Here is a 12625-nt window from a genome sequence, read left to right as displayed (position 1 = left end):
TCGACAAAGAAAACACCAATTGGATGGTATGGTAAAGTATATAGCATGAACATGAACACTACATTTTTACAGAAGTTGGAAATCCTTTCGTATGCAACAGAAGCTAAGTATATATCAGTAGAAGTTCTACCCATACAATCTTGCTTCAAAGTACACCATGGCTTTCCCATATGGAACAAATCTCTAAAGCCAACTCTACAAGCAGCTCGACAAACAAAATAGGAAAACTAAAAATGTAAGCAACAAGAAACATGAATTAATAAATCCACCTCGCTTGCCCTATCTTGCTTTGATGCAGAAAATAGATTTGCGTCTATGTAGGATCTTACAAATCATCATCAATCAATCCATTCCTCCCACAGCTTTGCCTGCTGCCCCTTTTGGCAATTTCACACAAATAATCTTTCATGTTCAGTCTCCAAAATTGATTAAAGTTGCGATCAACTTTGCCATCTCATGTCTCAGAACCTTCTTGAACAGTAGGAAGACCGCCTTCTCTGATAAATGTTGGGTTGAGAAACTTAGCCACAAAAGCCCACAACTTATATACATCCTCAAAATTCGTCAGAAAGCCCAGTGAAGCCGTCACAACTTCAAGCCTAACAAAGCTACCTTTTCCATCACGCCGACCATTCTCCATTGGTCTACAAAGAGTTGTGTCTTCTAGATTAGGAGCTCCACGATTATGTCTTGAGCTATCAAGAATCTGTATATGACTCAGAAAACCAAGACCAAGAGAGATTCCTTCTTTTTCAGCAAGCTTTTGAACAATCTCTGGATTGATCAGCCCCCTACTTCTGTCCCTCACATTGAAAGCCACGGCTGCACCTCTTTCATATTTTATTTTCGGACCATATATGTGGACAAGATTTGCTTTTTCACCGCCATCAGAAGCAGGCAACTTCAGTTGCAGTAACGAGGTAACAAGCCAATTTATCAAAAACCGAAGTCTAAGTGTAGTTTTATTGAGACCAAGCATGTTGACGTGGTCAATATGACGACATGCTATCTCTGGTTCCCTCCGGCCCCAGTCTTGTCCATCACCATAGTCTCCATCACTGGTCGCCTCTTCATCATCAAAGCTGGTTGCAGATACGTCTCCCGGTTCTAAGGTCTGGCTAAGGTACTCTTTACGATTATCTTCCATGCTAAATGACACTCTTCTTCCCCTGCTGGTCGCTTCATTCTCTTCCAAACCAAAAAACCTACCACCGCCATAACGATTCCCTTCTCTCCTACCCAACAGTCTGAATTCACCTTCTGTTTCCCTTCTTATGGCACTCTCTTTGACATCAGCACATATTTCAGAGGTAGACCCATTCTCCAAGCTTTGATGCCGAGCAAGAGAAGTTGAATTATTGAGCCAAGATCCATTATTGACCGCTCCACTGGTTCCTGGTTCTTCCAGGATCTCGTCGACATGCAGATGATCAGACCCATTACCATTTCTTGAATAATGATCAACTTCCTCCACCTGCTCTTCTTCAGGCACCTCTTTGACCCGGTCAAGTTCCTGTGACATCAGGACAGCCGCATCAAATGACAGCACACGGTGGTCCTCATGAGCACCTAGGTTTACCTCTCTGTCATCGTACATCGGGCTGCCATACATCCTGGATGTTGGTTTTGGTGAAGGTTGCTTCTGGTTCCTCCTCCCATTGAACCAGAAAGGTGGTAGTGGGGAAGCTATCTTGTGCTTATTCGACTGACCTGCACCATCAGACCCCAATGGACTCTGACCCAAATCAATCCAAAATGAATTGTCCGATGACTCGTCCTCACTGAAAACAGGACTCTTTATCACCTCTCCAACAGATATGCTCTCCGTCTCCTCAAATATGGTGCTGGTTCCATCTCTTTCAGAGCTGTCTTGATCCATTTCAGTCTCGAACACATCTCTGACCTGAGCAGATGTGAATGCACCAGAAAAGGCAGGCAACTGTGTTCCCTGACGAGTTTCAGTAGTCTTCTCCCCCAACCCACTGATTTCATCGTCTTCAATTCCAACAAATTTATCCAAACCATCCACAGAATCACTCAAATACATTGGAAACTCCGGGGTAATCTTCACCATTCCAGACCCAGTACAACCAGACTGATTTTGAAGGCTTTGCATCACCGATTTCTTGATCAGAAGACAGCCAAAGCCTGTGGGATCATATCCAAAAACCCTGTAAAATGAAGTGATTATAAAATCTGGCCGAAAGAGGGACAAGCCAAGCGAATCCATGTCCTTGGGGCCCAATGAACCGGCATCCAGTAAGACATGCCAGTTGTTCTGTTGGGCCAAGGCCATCCACTGGTACGAATACTTAGCCCCCGTCACTCTAGACTGAACTGGGAACACAAAAAGACCAGTAGCCGAATCCTTCTTCCTCTTCTTCTTGTTGGAAATCTGTTTTCTCAAATCAGTAGAACAGAGTTTGAGGGTTGGCCATTTAAACCAAGCACTGTACACTTTAGCACCTTTCTCCCGAGCACTCTGAGCCATCCAAGCAACGGACTGGCTCTCATGGTCGAACATGGTCAACAACTTTTTGTTTGTATGAAAAGGGTATGATTCAGCAAGCAGCTTAAAAGCTGATCCTCTGCTCACAGTAAAAACAAGGCCATACTCATTCTCGGGGATATTCAAATAGTCCATGATCCTAGTCTTTATATCATGCTCAACGGTTCCTCTCTCGGCACCACCATAAAGTGCATGGTTACTCAAATTTGCAGTAATCTCAGACAAGCTAAACGTAGAAGACTCCCAGTAATGAATTGTCTGAACAAAAGAGAAGAGTCCAAAACCACAGTAATCAAGGCATACCTTGGGAGACAAATGTGAGTACTCATCAGACCTCAACTGATCAACCTTCTCGGAGGACTGGTACTTGGGGTACATGGTAAGGAACTTGGAAAATGCTTCTTGTAGGCTCGGAATTTCCTCCTCCGACTCGAAGATGCGCTCCGCCGCAAGTGCGGTGGCTCGAAGGAACTCGCGCTGGGCGTGCAGCCTGGCAAGCGATCGGGATCTCCCAAGGCCATCATCTTGGTTGGCAGCAGAGTCCGGCTGGTCTATGTCTTGAGATTTGGAGAGTGAGCCATCTTCAGAAGCTTCCTCAAGGGCCTCCCTTAGCTTGTTTTCTTGCAGCTTCCGAAGCATTGATGGGTTTCTCTTTATGTCCACATTGGATTCATCTTTCCTCCTGCTCTTCTTGTCCATGATCAGTGCCGCACAGTGAGAAATGGGCTTCCATAGTGACAGATGCATGCTGCCTTTCTCCTCTCCTCACACAAACCAATCTCAGATTCTTTCCCACACTTCAAACACCACACAACAACAGGCTTTACTTTAGCCCATCACATCAATCTACAACAAATTCACCTTCAACATCTTCCCCCAACAAAACATAAGGAATCTGGAATCTTTAAAGACTACACCTCCCCAACAATCTAATCTGTGAAACATGAGATTTTTGTTTGAAAGATAAACAAATAACTCAGCTCACCATTTCACGAGAAAACCGACAATGAAAAAGAAAACTTCTATTTTGTCCACAACCTAGAATAGAATTCAACACCCAGTTTCTCAGAGAAGGAGAGAGAAGGGCAACGAGCGAAAAGAAACCGAAAGAGAGAGAAAGTCAAAAGCTGAAACCCTAGAACCCAGATCCCAAAATTTTCCAAGCAAGTCGCAGCAACAAGAAAATTCAAAACAGAATTTTGGAGTAATAGGTTTCAAGAAGAATCAAACGACAACTAATAGAATCCGTGAAGCTGAATCAGTAGCGAGACACACTCTGCAAAACACCTGAGTTGCCAACAAAGGTGAAGAAAGATCCTCCTCCTCTCTCTATTCAATTCTTGGCAGCATAATTAAAGCACAGCTCCACAGCGAATTCTCTTTTTACTAGGAGAGAAGGATAACCAAAACAAACAAGTTTGGTTAGATATCTGTCATGAACGATTTTCTTCTTAAATTGAAAACCAAAAAAAAATAAAAAAGAAAAGGTAAAGAAAAGAAAAAGAAGGGAAATTTCAATTCAGTGTAACCCCGATGTCCTCTTTCTCTCTCTGACCCAAACACCTCTTTCAACTCTTGGAAAACAACCCTTGCGTAGCATCCACTATAGGTCAAATTATCAGAATTTGCCAATTGGTGGAATTTTGGAGATGCTATTATCTAAGTGTCTTTTGTTTATTAGACAATTGTTTAATTAAAAAACTAAAAAAAATATGCGTAAACAACAAATATAGACGGATTTCTTTTAAGAGAAAATAAAAACTTATAAGTCCTGAATATATATAAATTATAAAACACTTGTTACTATTTTATTTTTCATTTTCGAGATATGATATGACCTATATCAAGCATCCTTCTGACTGTTTTTTTTTTACGATTATTTAATAATTTACTTAAAAAAATTACTATAAATTTTGACTATCATAAAAGAATTAAAAATATCAACTAAGAACTCCGTCACCTGATTTTTGTTGAATTATTAACCATGATGTAATATTAAATAAAATTATGTATTTGATAGTAATGTAATTACTCTATCAAGTTAAAATTCAATATATCTGAATTAATATTAATATATATATATATATATATATATATATATATATATATTAACAACCGACCTATACATAGTATAAAATATTTCAAAATTATTACATAAAAGTACACAAAAATGTATATTTTCAAATATTTATAAAAATGTCAAAAATAAAATCTTCACTGTCTTTCAAATGGTGCTTTTATACCTATCTCTTATACCTATCCTTGTATTTACTCATCTACCTGGGACAATGATAGCAAATCATCATATCGAAAACAAACATAAAGTAAGCTACTAAAAAAAACAATAACATAAGAAAATAATATAAAAGAAATAACCTTACTGAAAATTCATAAATAATCAATTTTTCGATCATACACATCGTACTAAAATTACATAAATCTATATGTTAAAAGATATTCAACAAATAAAATATTAACTTACATCATTCAAAATATCCACATTAAGTATATATAACTACATTTAATTTAATTCAAGACTTAGATGTAGAAGTAAATCCAATAATATATTATTAAGGTAAGTTTATTACAATTCATGTCACATATTTACCATGTTGTGGTGTATAAAAACTCTTCTTTAGCTTTTCATCACCCTATTACAATATAAATGTTAATATTTAATACACAAATTAAACATCAATTCATATATATCACCCTATGTGACAACAAATTCATATAGCTTCAATCAATCACAACAAACATCATGAATCAGTATAATTCATTCAACTAAAATCACCTATCAATCAAATACTTTTTTTTTTTCATTTTGCTTTTATAAAAGCTATAAGTTAAAAAGACCAAAAGAAAAAATAAATTACTTTTCCTTTTAGCTTGAGTGAAAATGTTTTTAGTTAAGCAAAAAATATGCTTGTTTGATTGAAAATTATTGGTTGAGAATAAGGTTATTTTTAGCTCGTTTTTCTTTTGAGCAAAATCTGGACCCAAAAACAAAGTTTGAATCCCTATTTTATTTTTGCTTAAACAAAAATATCATAGAAATCAACCCCACCAATATAATTGATCAAATTCAAAGATATTTTCAAAATTATTTTAAATCATACGTGAACAATTCAACTTAGTAATTTAAATTATAATTTGATCGAAAGTCAATTTTCCTCATTTCAAATCATCCTTGGTCTCTTAACTTAAAGTATACATATTTAACCTCATATCAATTTTATAAATTATATCATAAGAAAATCTTCAAAACTCAATTTGAGGAACTCCATAACTAACTTCCACAAACATTTCAATAGAGTATCCAAATCTTAAAATTGTTAATACAAGCCCATGTTTTAAACTTATTTACTAGACTCATGTTTTAGGCTTATTTACTTGTGTCCTCATAGAATTAGCTCTGTGTGTATATATAACAAATATCTTTTACATTTTATACACACTTAATAATATATAATTCCCTCTTTCATATATTTCTTTGTTTTCTACATGGTATCAAGAGTCTCAAACGATCCATGATTGAGAATAAATTTTTGCAATGATTTTTATTTTCCAAGTCCTAAGCCTATTTCTCAAATCTTGAGGTGTTTCACTAGGTATTTGCAGTCCTCTAATATTGGATTTGTATATTGTTTTGTTTATAACATCCATCGCGTGGTTCACATTTTTGTTTTGTATTCGATTTATTATAGCAACTCGTAAACTCTTTATTTTATTAGTGTGCAATTAGATGGTAAAACAAAACAATAGTGCTATCAACTTTGAAAAAAAAAACTCAAACAGAACAACAATGTTAAAGTATTTTCTATAACCAGAAACCTTCAATTGATTTTTCAAACAGTAAAGAAAATGAAAAACTATGTGTCACAAACCTGTGTCAAAAAAAAATCAATTTCGTCTAACAATAAAAGAAACAAGAGTTGTACTTAGTGAATATGCCTACAAATTTTCTCTCACGTTTTTCTCTTTCAAAGACTGCTAAAATAACACTTTATTGGGTAAAATAATCCTCTTCCACTTAAATCAAGTGAAACAAAATAAACTTTTGGACACATAATTGAAAACTGAATCCAACAAAATTAGTGTAGTAGAATCCATTTCCACATTTATAGTAGCAATATATCTACATTTATAATAGTAACATGTTTTGATAAATTATTTTGATGAGTTAGGGGGGAGGATATGCTAGTTAAGAGAACAAAATAAACAGTTGGTCTTTTTTGTATTATCTTTGTCTTATTGGGACACACTCTCTCTCAGGAAAATATAGGAACTCATCTAAGTCGACCATTAAGACTAATCTCCAACTTTGATATACAAAACTTTACCACTATAAAGGATTGAGACCATTTTTAACACAAAACTTTAAGACACTGGATTTGTGAAATTTCATCCTTATATGGTGCTTAACTTTTTGATTTGTACTCATATCAAACTTTTACTCATATTTAAATTTCTATAAATTTATCATCTCTTTCAATAAATTTATCGTCTCTTTCGTTTGTGATTGACAAGACGAACAACTTTTATAACTCAAAAAGAATGATGAGAAAGTCATTCTATTTTATATATCAAAACACTTCAACAAATTAAGAAGAAAACAAAAAAAAATATATCTATATATATATATATATATATAAATTATTCCTATAATGTATTTAATAAAAGTTCCTTATAAATTTCTTAAATAGTTTTTATGTTCATCATATCTTTAACAAATATTTTGAGATATCAAAATTTATATAATGATATATAATTTTTAAAAAAATATCAAATATATTAAATATATTAAAATTTAAAGAAAATATTTTAAATTAGACATTAAGTTTTATATTATAAAGAAAAAATTGGTAGGTCAAAATCTCCCTTAACCCAACCAAAGATATGCATATATCCGATTGGTTAGTTGATTCAAGGTTAAATCCCAGATATCCCCAATTTTGTAACAAAATTTCAAATAGGTTCCCTCATCTTTATTTGACTCAATTGGGTTCCTATTTTGGAAAATTCTTTGTAATTAGACAATTTTCGTTAGTAATACTCTAAAGGTGTTAACTATGTGTCACGTGTCAGCACATGTTTTTTTTTAATTTTTAATTTTTTTTAATAATTTAAAAAAAAATTGTCATGTGTCAATTTGACATTGTGTCACGTGGTAGAGACAATGTGATATGGCAATGACAGTGCCACATGTCACTATTGTATGTCAAAAGCCTCAATGTAGTGCTTCTATTTGTTCTTTTGTCTCAATTTGGTTCCAATTTTTTTAAAACTGAATCAATTTCATCCCTATATCAAATTTAATTTTTAAAAAAATTTACAATGGTATTTTTATAATAGTTGATATTTGCAACAAAATTAAGTTTATTTAAATGTATATTTTCCATTGCACTTTATTTAAATATTGTTTCAAATATTTATATATCAATAATTTATAGACAAATGTTATAATTGGTTTAAAAATAACAACTTTATAAATTGAATTGTAAAATTTTAAATAAATTTATTTATTTTAAATTTTTATAAAATTGAATTGTTTTAAAATTTTATATTTGAATTTATAAAGTTTTTATTTTTAAAGCAACTCTAACATTTATATATAAATTATAGATATATAAATATTTAAAACAAAATTTAAATAAATATATTTATTTTAAATTGTTATAAAATTGTTTTAAATTTTATATTTGAATTTATAAAGTTTTTATTTTTAAAGCAACTCTAACATTTATCTACAAAATAATAAATATATAAATATTTAAAACAAAATTTAATGCAAAATATATATTTAAATAAACTTAATTTTGTTAAAAATATCAATTATAATAAAAATATCATTGTAAAATTTATATAAAAATAAAATTTGATATAGGAATAAAATTGATTCAGTTTTAAAAAAATTTGGACCAAACTGAGATAAAATAACAAATAGAGGAACTGAACTTTTCACATCCAATAGTGACACATGACACTGTCCACTGCCACATCACATTGTCTTTGACACTTGACATAATACAATGCCAGATCGATATGTGACATTTTTTTAAATTATTAAAAAAAAATAAAAAAACCACGTGCTCACACGTGGCACATATTTAACATCGTTAGAGTACTACTAAAGGAAATGACCTAGTTACAATGAATTTTCCAAAATAGGGACCCAAATGAATCAAATAAAAATGAAGGGACATATTTGAGATTTCGTTACAAAATGGGGAGCGGTAGAATAATTTAACCTTAATTCAATTACAAGTTTTTTATAGAACTAGCTGAAAATAGAGATGGCAAATAAACCCGTGCCCGTGGGTATCACCCGAACCCGTCCCCGTTTTGACGGGGAATCCCCGCTTTGACTGGGTATGGGTATGGGTATGGGTAATACCCGAAATTTTCAACTGGGATGGGGATGGGGATGGGAATATATATATACCCGCCCAAATACCCGTCCCCGCTTAAATTACTAAACTATTTATAATTTATTAAATAATCTAAAAAATATATATAAATAAATAATATATTTACACATAAAATATAATATAATATAATATAATATAATATAGTATATATACATATAAATAAAATATACTTTTATATATATATATATATATATATATATATATATATATATTTACACATATACATGTAATATAATATAATATAATATAATATAATATAATATAATATAATATACATATAATATATATACATAATAATATAATATAATATATATAATATATACGTATAAAACAAATTAATCATTTAACTAGTGAGATCTTTTATAAACAAATTTATAACATTACAAATTTATAAAAATTTAAAAGAAATATATATATATATATATATATATATATATATATATATATATATATATATATATATAAAGCATAAAATATCTACGCATATACATATAATATATATACATAATAATATAATATATATTATTATATTTATATTATTATATAATATAATATAATATATACTTAAAATAAATATATATCTATAAAAAATATATATATATATATATATATATATATATATATATATAAACATAAGATATCCACACATATAATATATATATACATAGTAATAATAATATAATATATAATATAATATAATATATATAAATAATTATATATATATATATATATATATATATATATATATATATATAAACATAAGATATCCACACATATAATATATATATACATAGTAATATAATATATAATATATAATATAATATAATATAATATATATATATATATATATATATATATATATATATATATAACATATTTCTCATTCTCTTTGTTTTTTGTTATACACTTTGTTTACTCTCTCAATTATCTGGTTTGTTTTTCAAGATTTAATTTTGAAGGTAATTTTTCTTCTTCTTATTACATAATTTTTACTCTCTGTACATGGTTATGTTCAAATAGGTGTTCCTCAATTTCATTCTATGAAATAATTTTTAGGTTACACATTTGATTATCTTTATTTATTTATTTATTTTCATGAAAATGTTTGACTCTTATTTTGTAGCTCTTCTTTTTGTTACTTTGGTTATACACTTTTTTACTCTCTTTTAATTGTTTGGCTTGTTCTTTAAGGTTTAAGCAGATCTTCAAGGTACTTTTCCTTTTATCATAATCTTAATTATACATTTTTTTTCCGTTATGTTATGTTCAAATGGATATTCTCAAATTTGGGTCACACATTTAATTATCTTTACTCCTTTATGATAATGAATCTGATGAAGAAGGTACATTATATTCTAGTAATTAAAATTTTCAATTTCAATTATTATATCATATCTAATTTTTCATTTTTTTTCTATGTGTAGGTGGATCGAATGCAAATGAAACCACTGATCATTTGTAAAATTAATAAATATTTTGGTTATTATAAAATTTTAGTAATGTGTAATTTTTTAGCTTTTATATAATTATTTGAATTTTATTTAGTTGTTATTTGATACTTTAATTTGAGATTTATACTATTATAATATTTTTCTTAATATTTGACATCATGAAAATCAAAAAGAGTATGTTATTTTAATATTGAATATTTTGATAGTATCATGATTCCGTTGGTGTGATTTTTAAATTTTTTTTATAAAAAATATTTAATTGATATATGGAACAATAAAAAAATGGGTATGGGTATGGGTATAAGAAAATACCCGTTACCCGGTGGGGATGGAGATGAGTCAAAAGTTGTATACCCGTTGGGTTTGGGGATGGGGATGGGGATGAATTTTTATTATGGGGATGGGGATGGGATCATGATACCCGTACCCGCCCCGCCCCGTTGCCATCCCTAGCTGAAAAGTTTAGTTAATAAATGTAGAATATCATAGCAAACTATAATATAAAACTTTGAAATAAAAAATTTAATATATATATATATATATAATATAATGTTGTAAAAACATATTGAACATTAGTCTTAAATAATGATTTGTTCATAGTTTTTGTTTGATTTTTTCAATTTGGTCTTTTTTTTTCAATTTGGTCATAATATTCGTTAATTTTATTCAATTTGGTCATTTTCGCTAACACTGTTAAAATAGTGAACTGATTCTGAACAATAATTGTCACGTGTCATTTTGTGATTTTTTTTTAAATGTCCACGTGTTAAGCTCGTATCATGTCACGTGTCATGTTGTAATATTTTTTTTTTACTTTTTTTTAAAATTAATTATTTTTTATTTAAAAAAAATTCACGTGTCAAGCCAATATCATACCACGTGTCAGATCAATTTTTTATATTCAATTTGGTCCTAATATTCTTTATTTTTTTTTCAATTTGGTTCTAATCTTTTTTTTTTAATTTAACATTTTTGTTCCTCTCCAAATTGAGACAAAATTTAATTTATATGTAAATGTTATATGGATATTCTTATTAAAATTCATATTTTTATTAAATATTTTTTTAATTTTGAGTTAAAGGTAGTTTAAAATTGTCTCTTACAAATTTAAAAGTAAAGAATAATACTATTAATTCAAGTATTTTTAACCTCTTAAATTTTAAATTAATGGTGTCAGTCCCTATTTTGAAATTTTTCGTTTTAATTTTAAATTAATTCTAACTCTAAATTAAATTAAAAAAAAATTAGGACCAAACTGAAAAAGAAAAATAATGAATATTAGGACCAAATGAAATATAAAAAATTGACTCTGACACGTGACATGATATTAGTTTGAATAGTGGTTTTTTTAAATAAAAAAATTAAATTTTAAAATAAATTAAAAAAAAATCACAAAATGACGCATGGCATGATACGAGTTTGATACGTTGACTTTTTTTAAAATAATTTTTTTAAGTTAAAAAAATCACAAAATGATACGTGATAGTTATTATTCACAGTCCGTTAACTATTTTAACTATGTTAGTGAAAAATACCAAATTGAATAAAATTGATGAATATTATAACTAAGTTGGAAAAAAAAAGAACCAAATTAAAAAAAAAAAAAGCAAAGGAAAAGTAAGAACAAATTATTATTTAAGTCTTGATAACACGTGAATTAAAAAAAAGTTATGAAGATGAACACGTGCTAAATAACGAAGATGAAAATGTAGAGATTAAAGAGTAAATAAATAGCAATATAAAACAAAAGAAATGACAAAAACGAAATATAAAGACGATAAATCAGCAATAGAATGATATATTCCACAATGATATCTATTCTTTACGGCATAATAGTTAAATAATTGAATTCTTCAATCTTATTCTATTTGTTGTATTCATTCATTTTCTTTTTTAACATGTTATTCCAGTTGTGTTCGTTGTTCGCTTATCTTTAGATGTAAAGATACTAAGTGAATATTCATAATACATAAAAAGAAATTATAAAAAGATGAGCAAAGTATAGAAAGAGAAAAATAATTTATCGTTCTATTCTAGTTAGAAATGAGTATAAACGTATAATTTATCGTATCTAAATAAACTTACGCAGATGTTAAACTATGTACCCACGTATACAAATAATTTATCGTTCTATTCTAGTGAGGTATTTCCAATCATTTAGTAATAACTCTTTCAATGAACTATGCTTTTTTAACTTCTATTTCAATTTTTCTATGGATTTAATGGCGATATTT

The 12625-nt window shown here is 29.3% G+C and overlaps 1 protein-coding gene across 1 annotated transcript; it reads right to left on the bottom strand.

Annotated features, from left to right (window-relative positions):
* On the bottom strand, positions 1 to 4073 carry LOC114179416 (uncharacterized). Its single transcript, XM_028065755.2, has one exon. The coding sequence runs from the start codon at positions 3254 to 3256 to the stop codon at positions 455 to 457; it is 2802 nt and encodes a 933-aa protein (XP_027921556.1). The 5' UTR covers positions 3257 to 4073; the 3' UTR covers positions 1 to 454.
* Between the last annotated feature and the right edge of the window lie 8552 nt (positions 4074 to 12625).

Source organism: Vigna unguiculata, chromosome 3, assembly GCF_037176805.1.
Source record: "Vigna unguiculata cultivar grain cowpea cultivar isolate G323 ecotype 2 chromosome 3, ASM3717680v1, whole genome shotgun sequence".
Lineage (NCBI taxonomy): Eukaryota > Viridiplantae > Streptophyta > Magnoliopsida > Fabales > Fabaceae > Vigna > Vigna unguiculata.
Note: the sequence above shows the minus strand (reverse complement) of the source record. Positions and strands in the feature narration are given on the sequence as shown.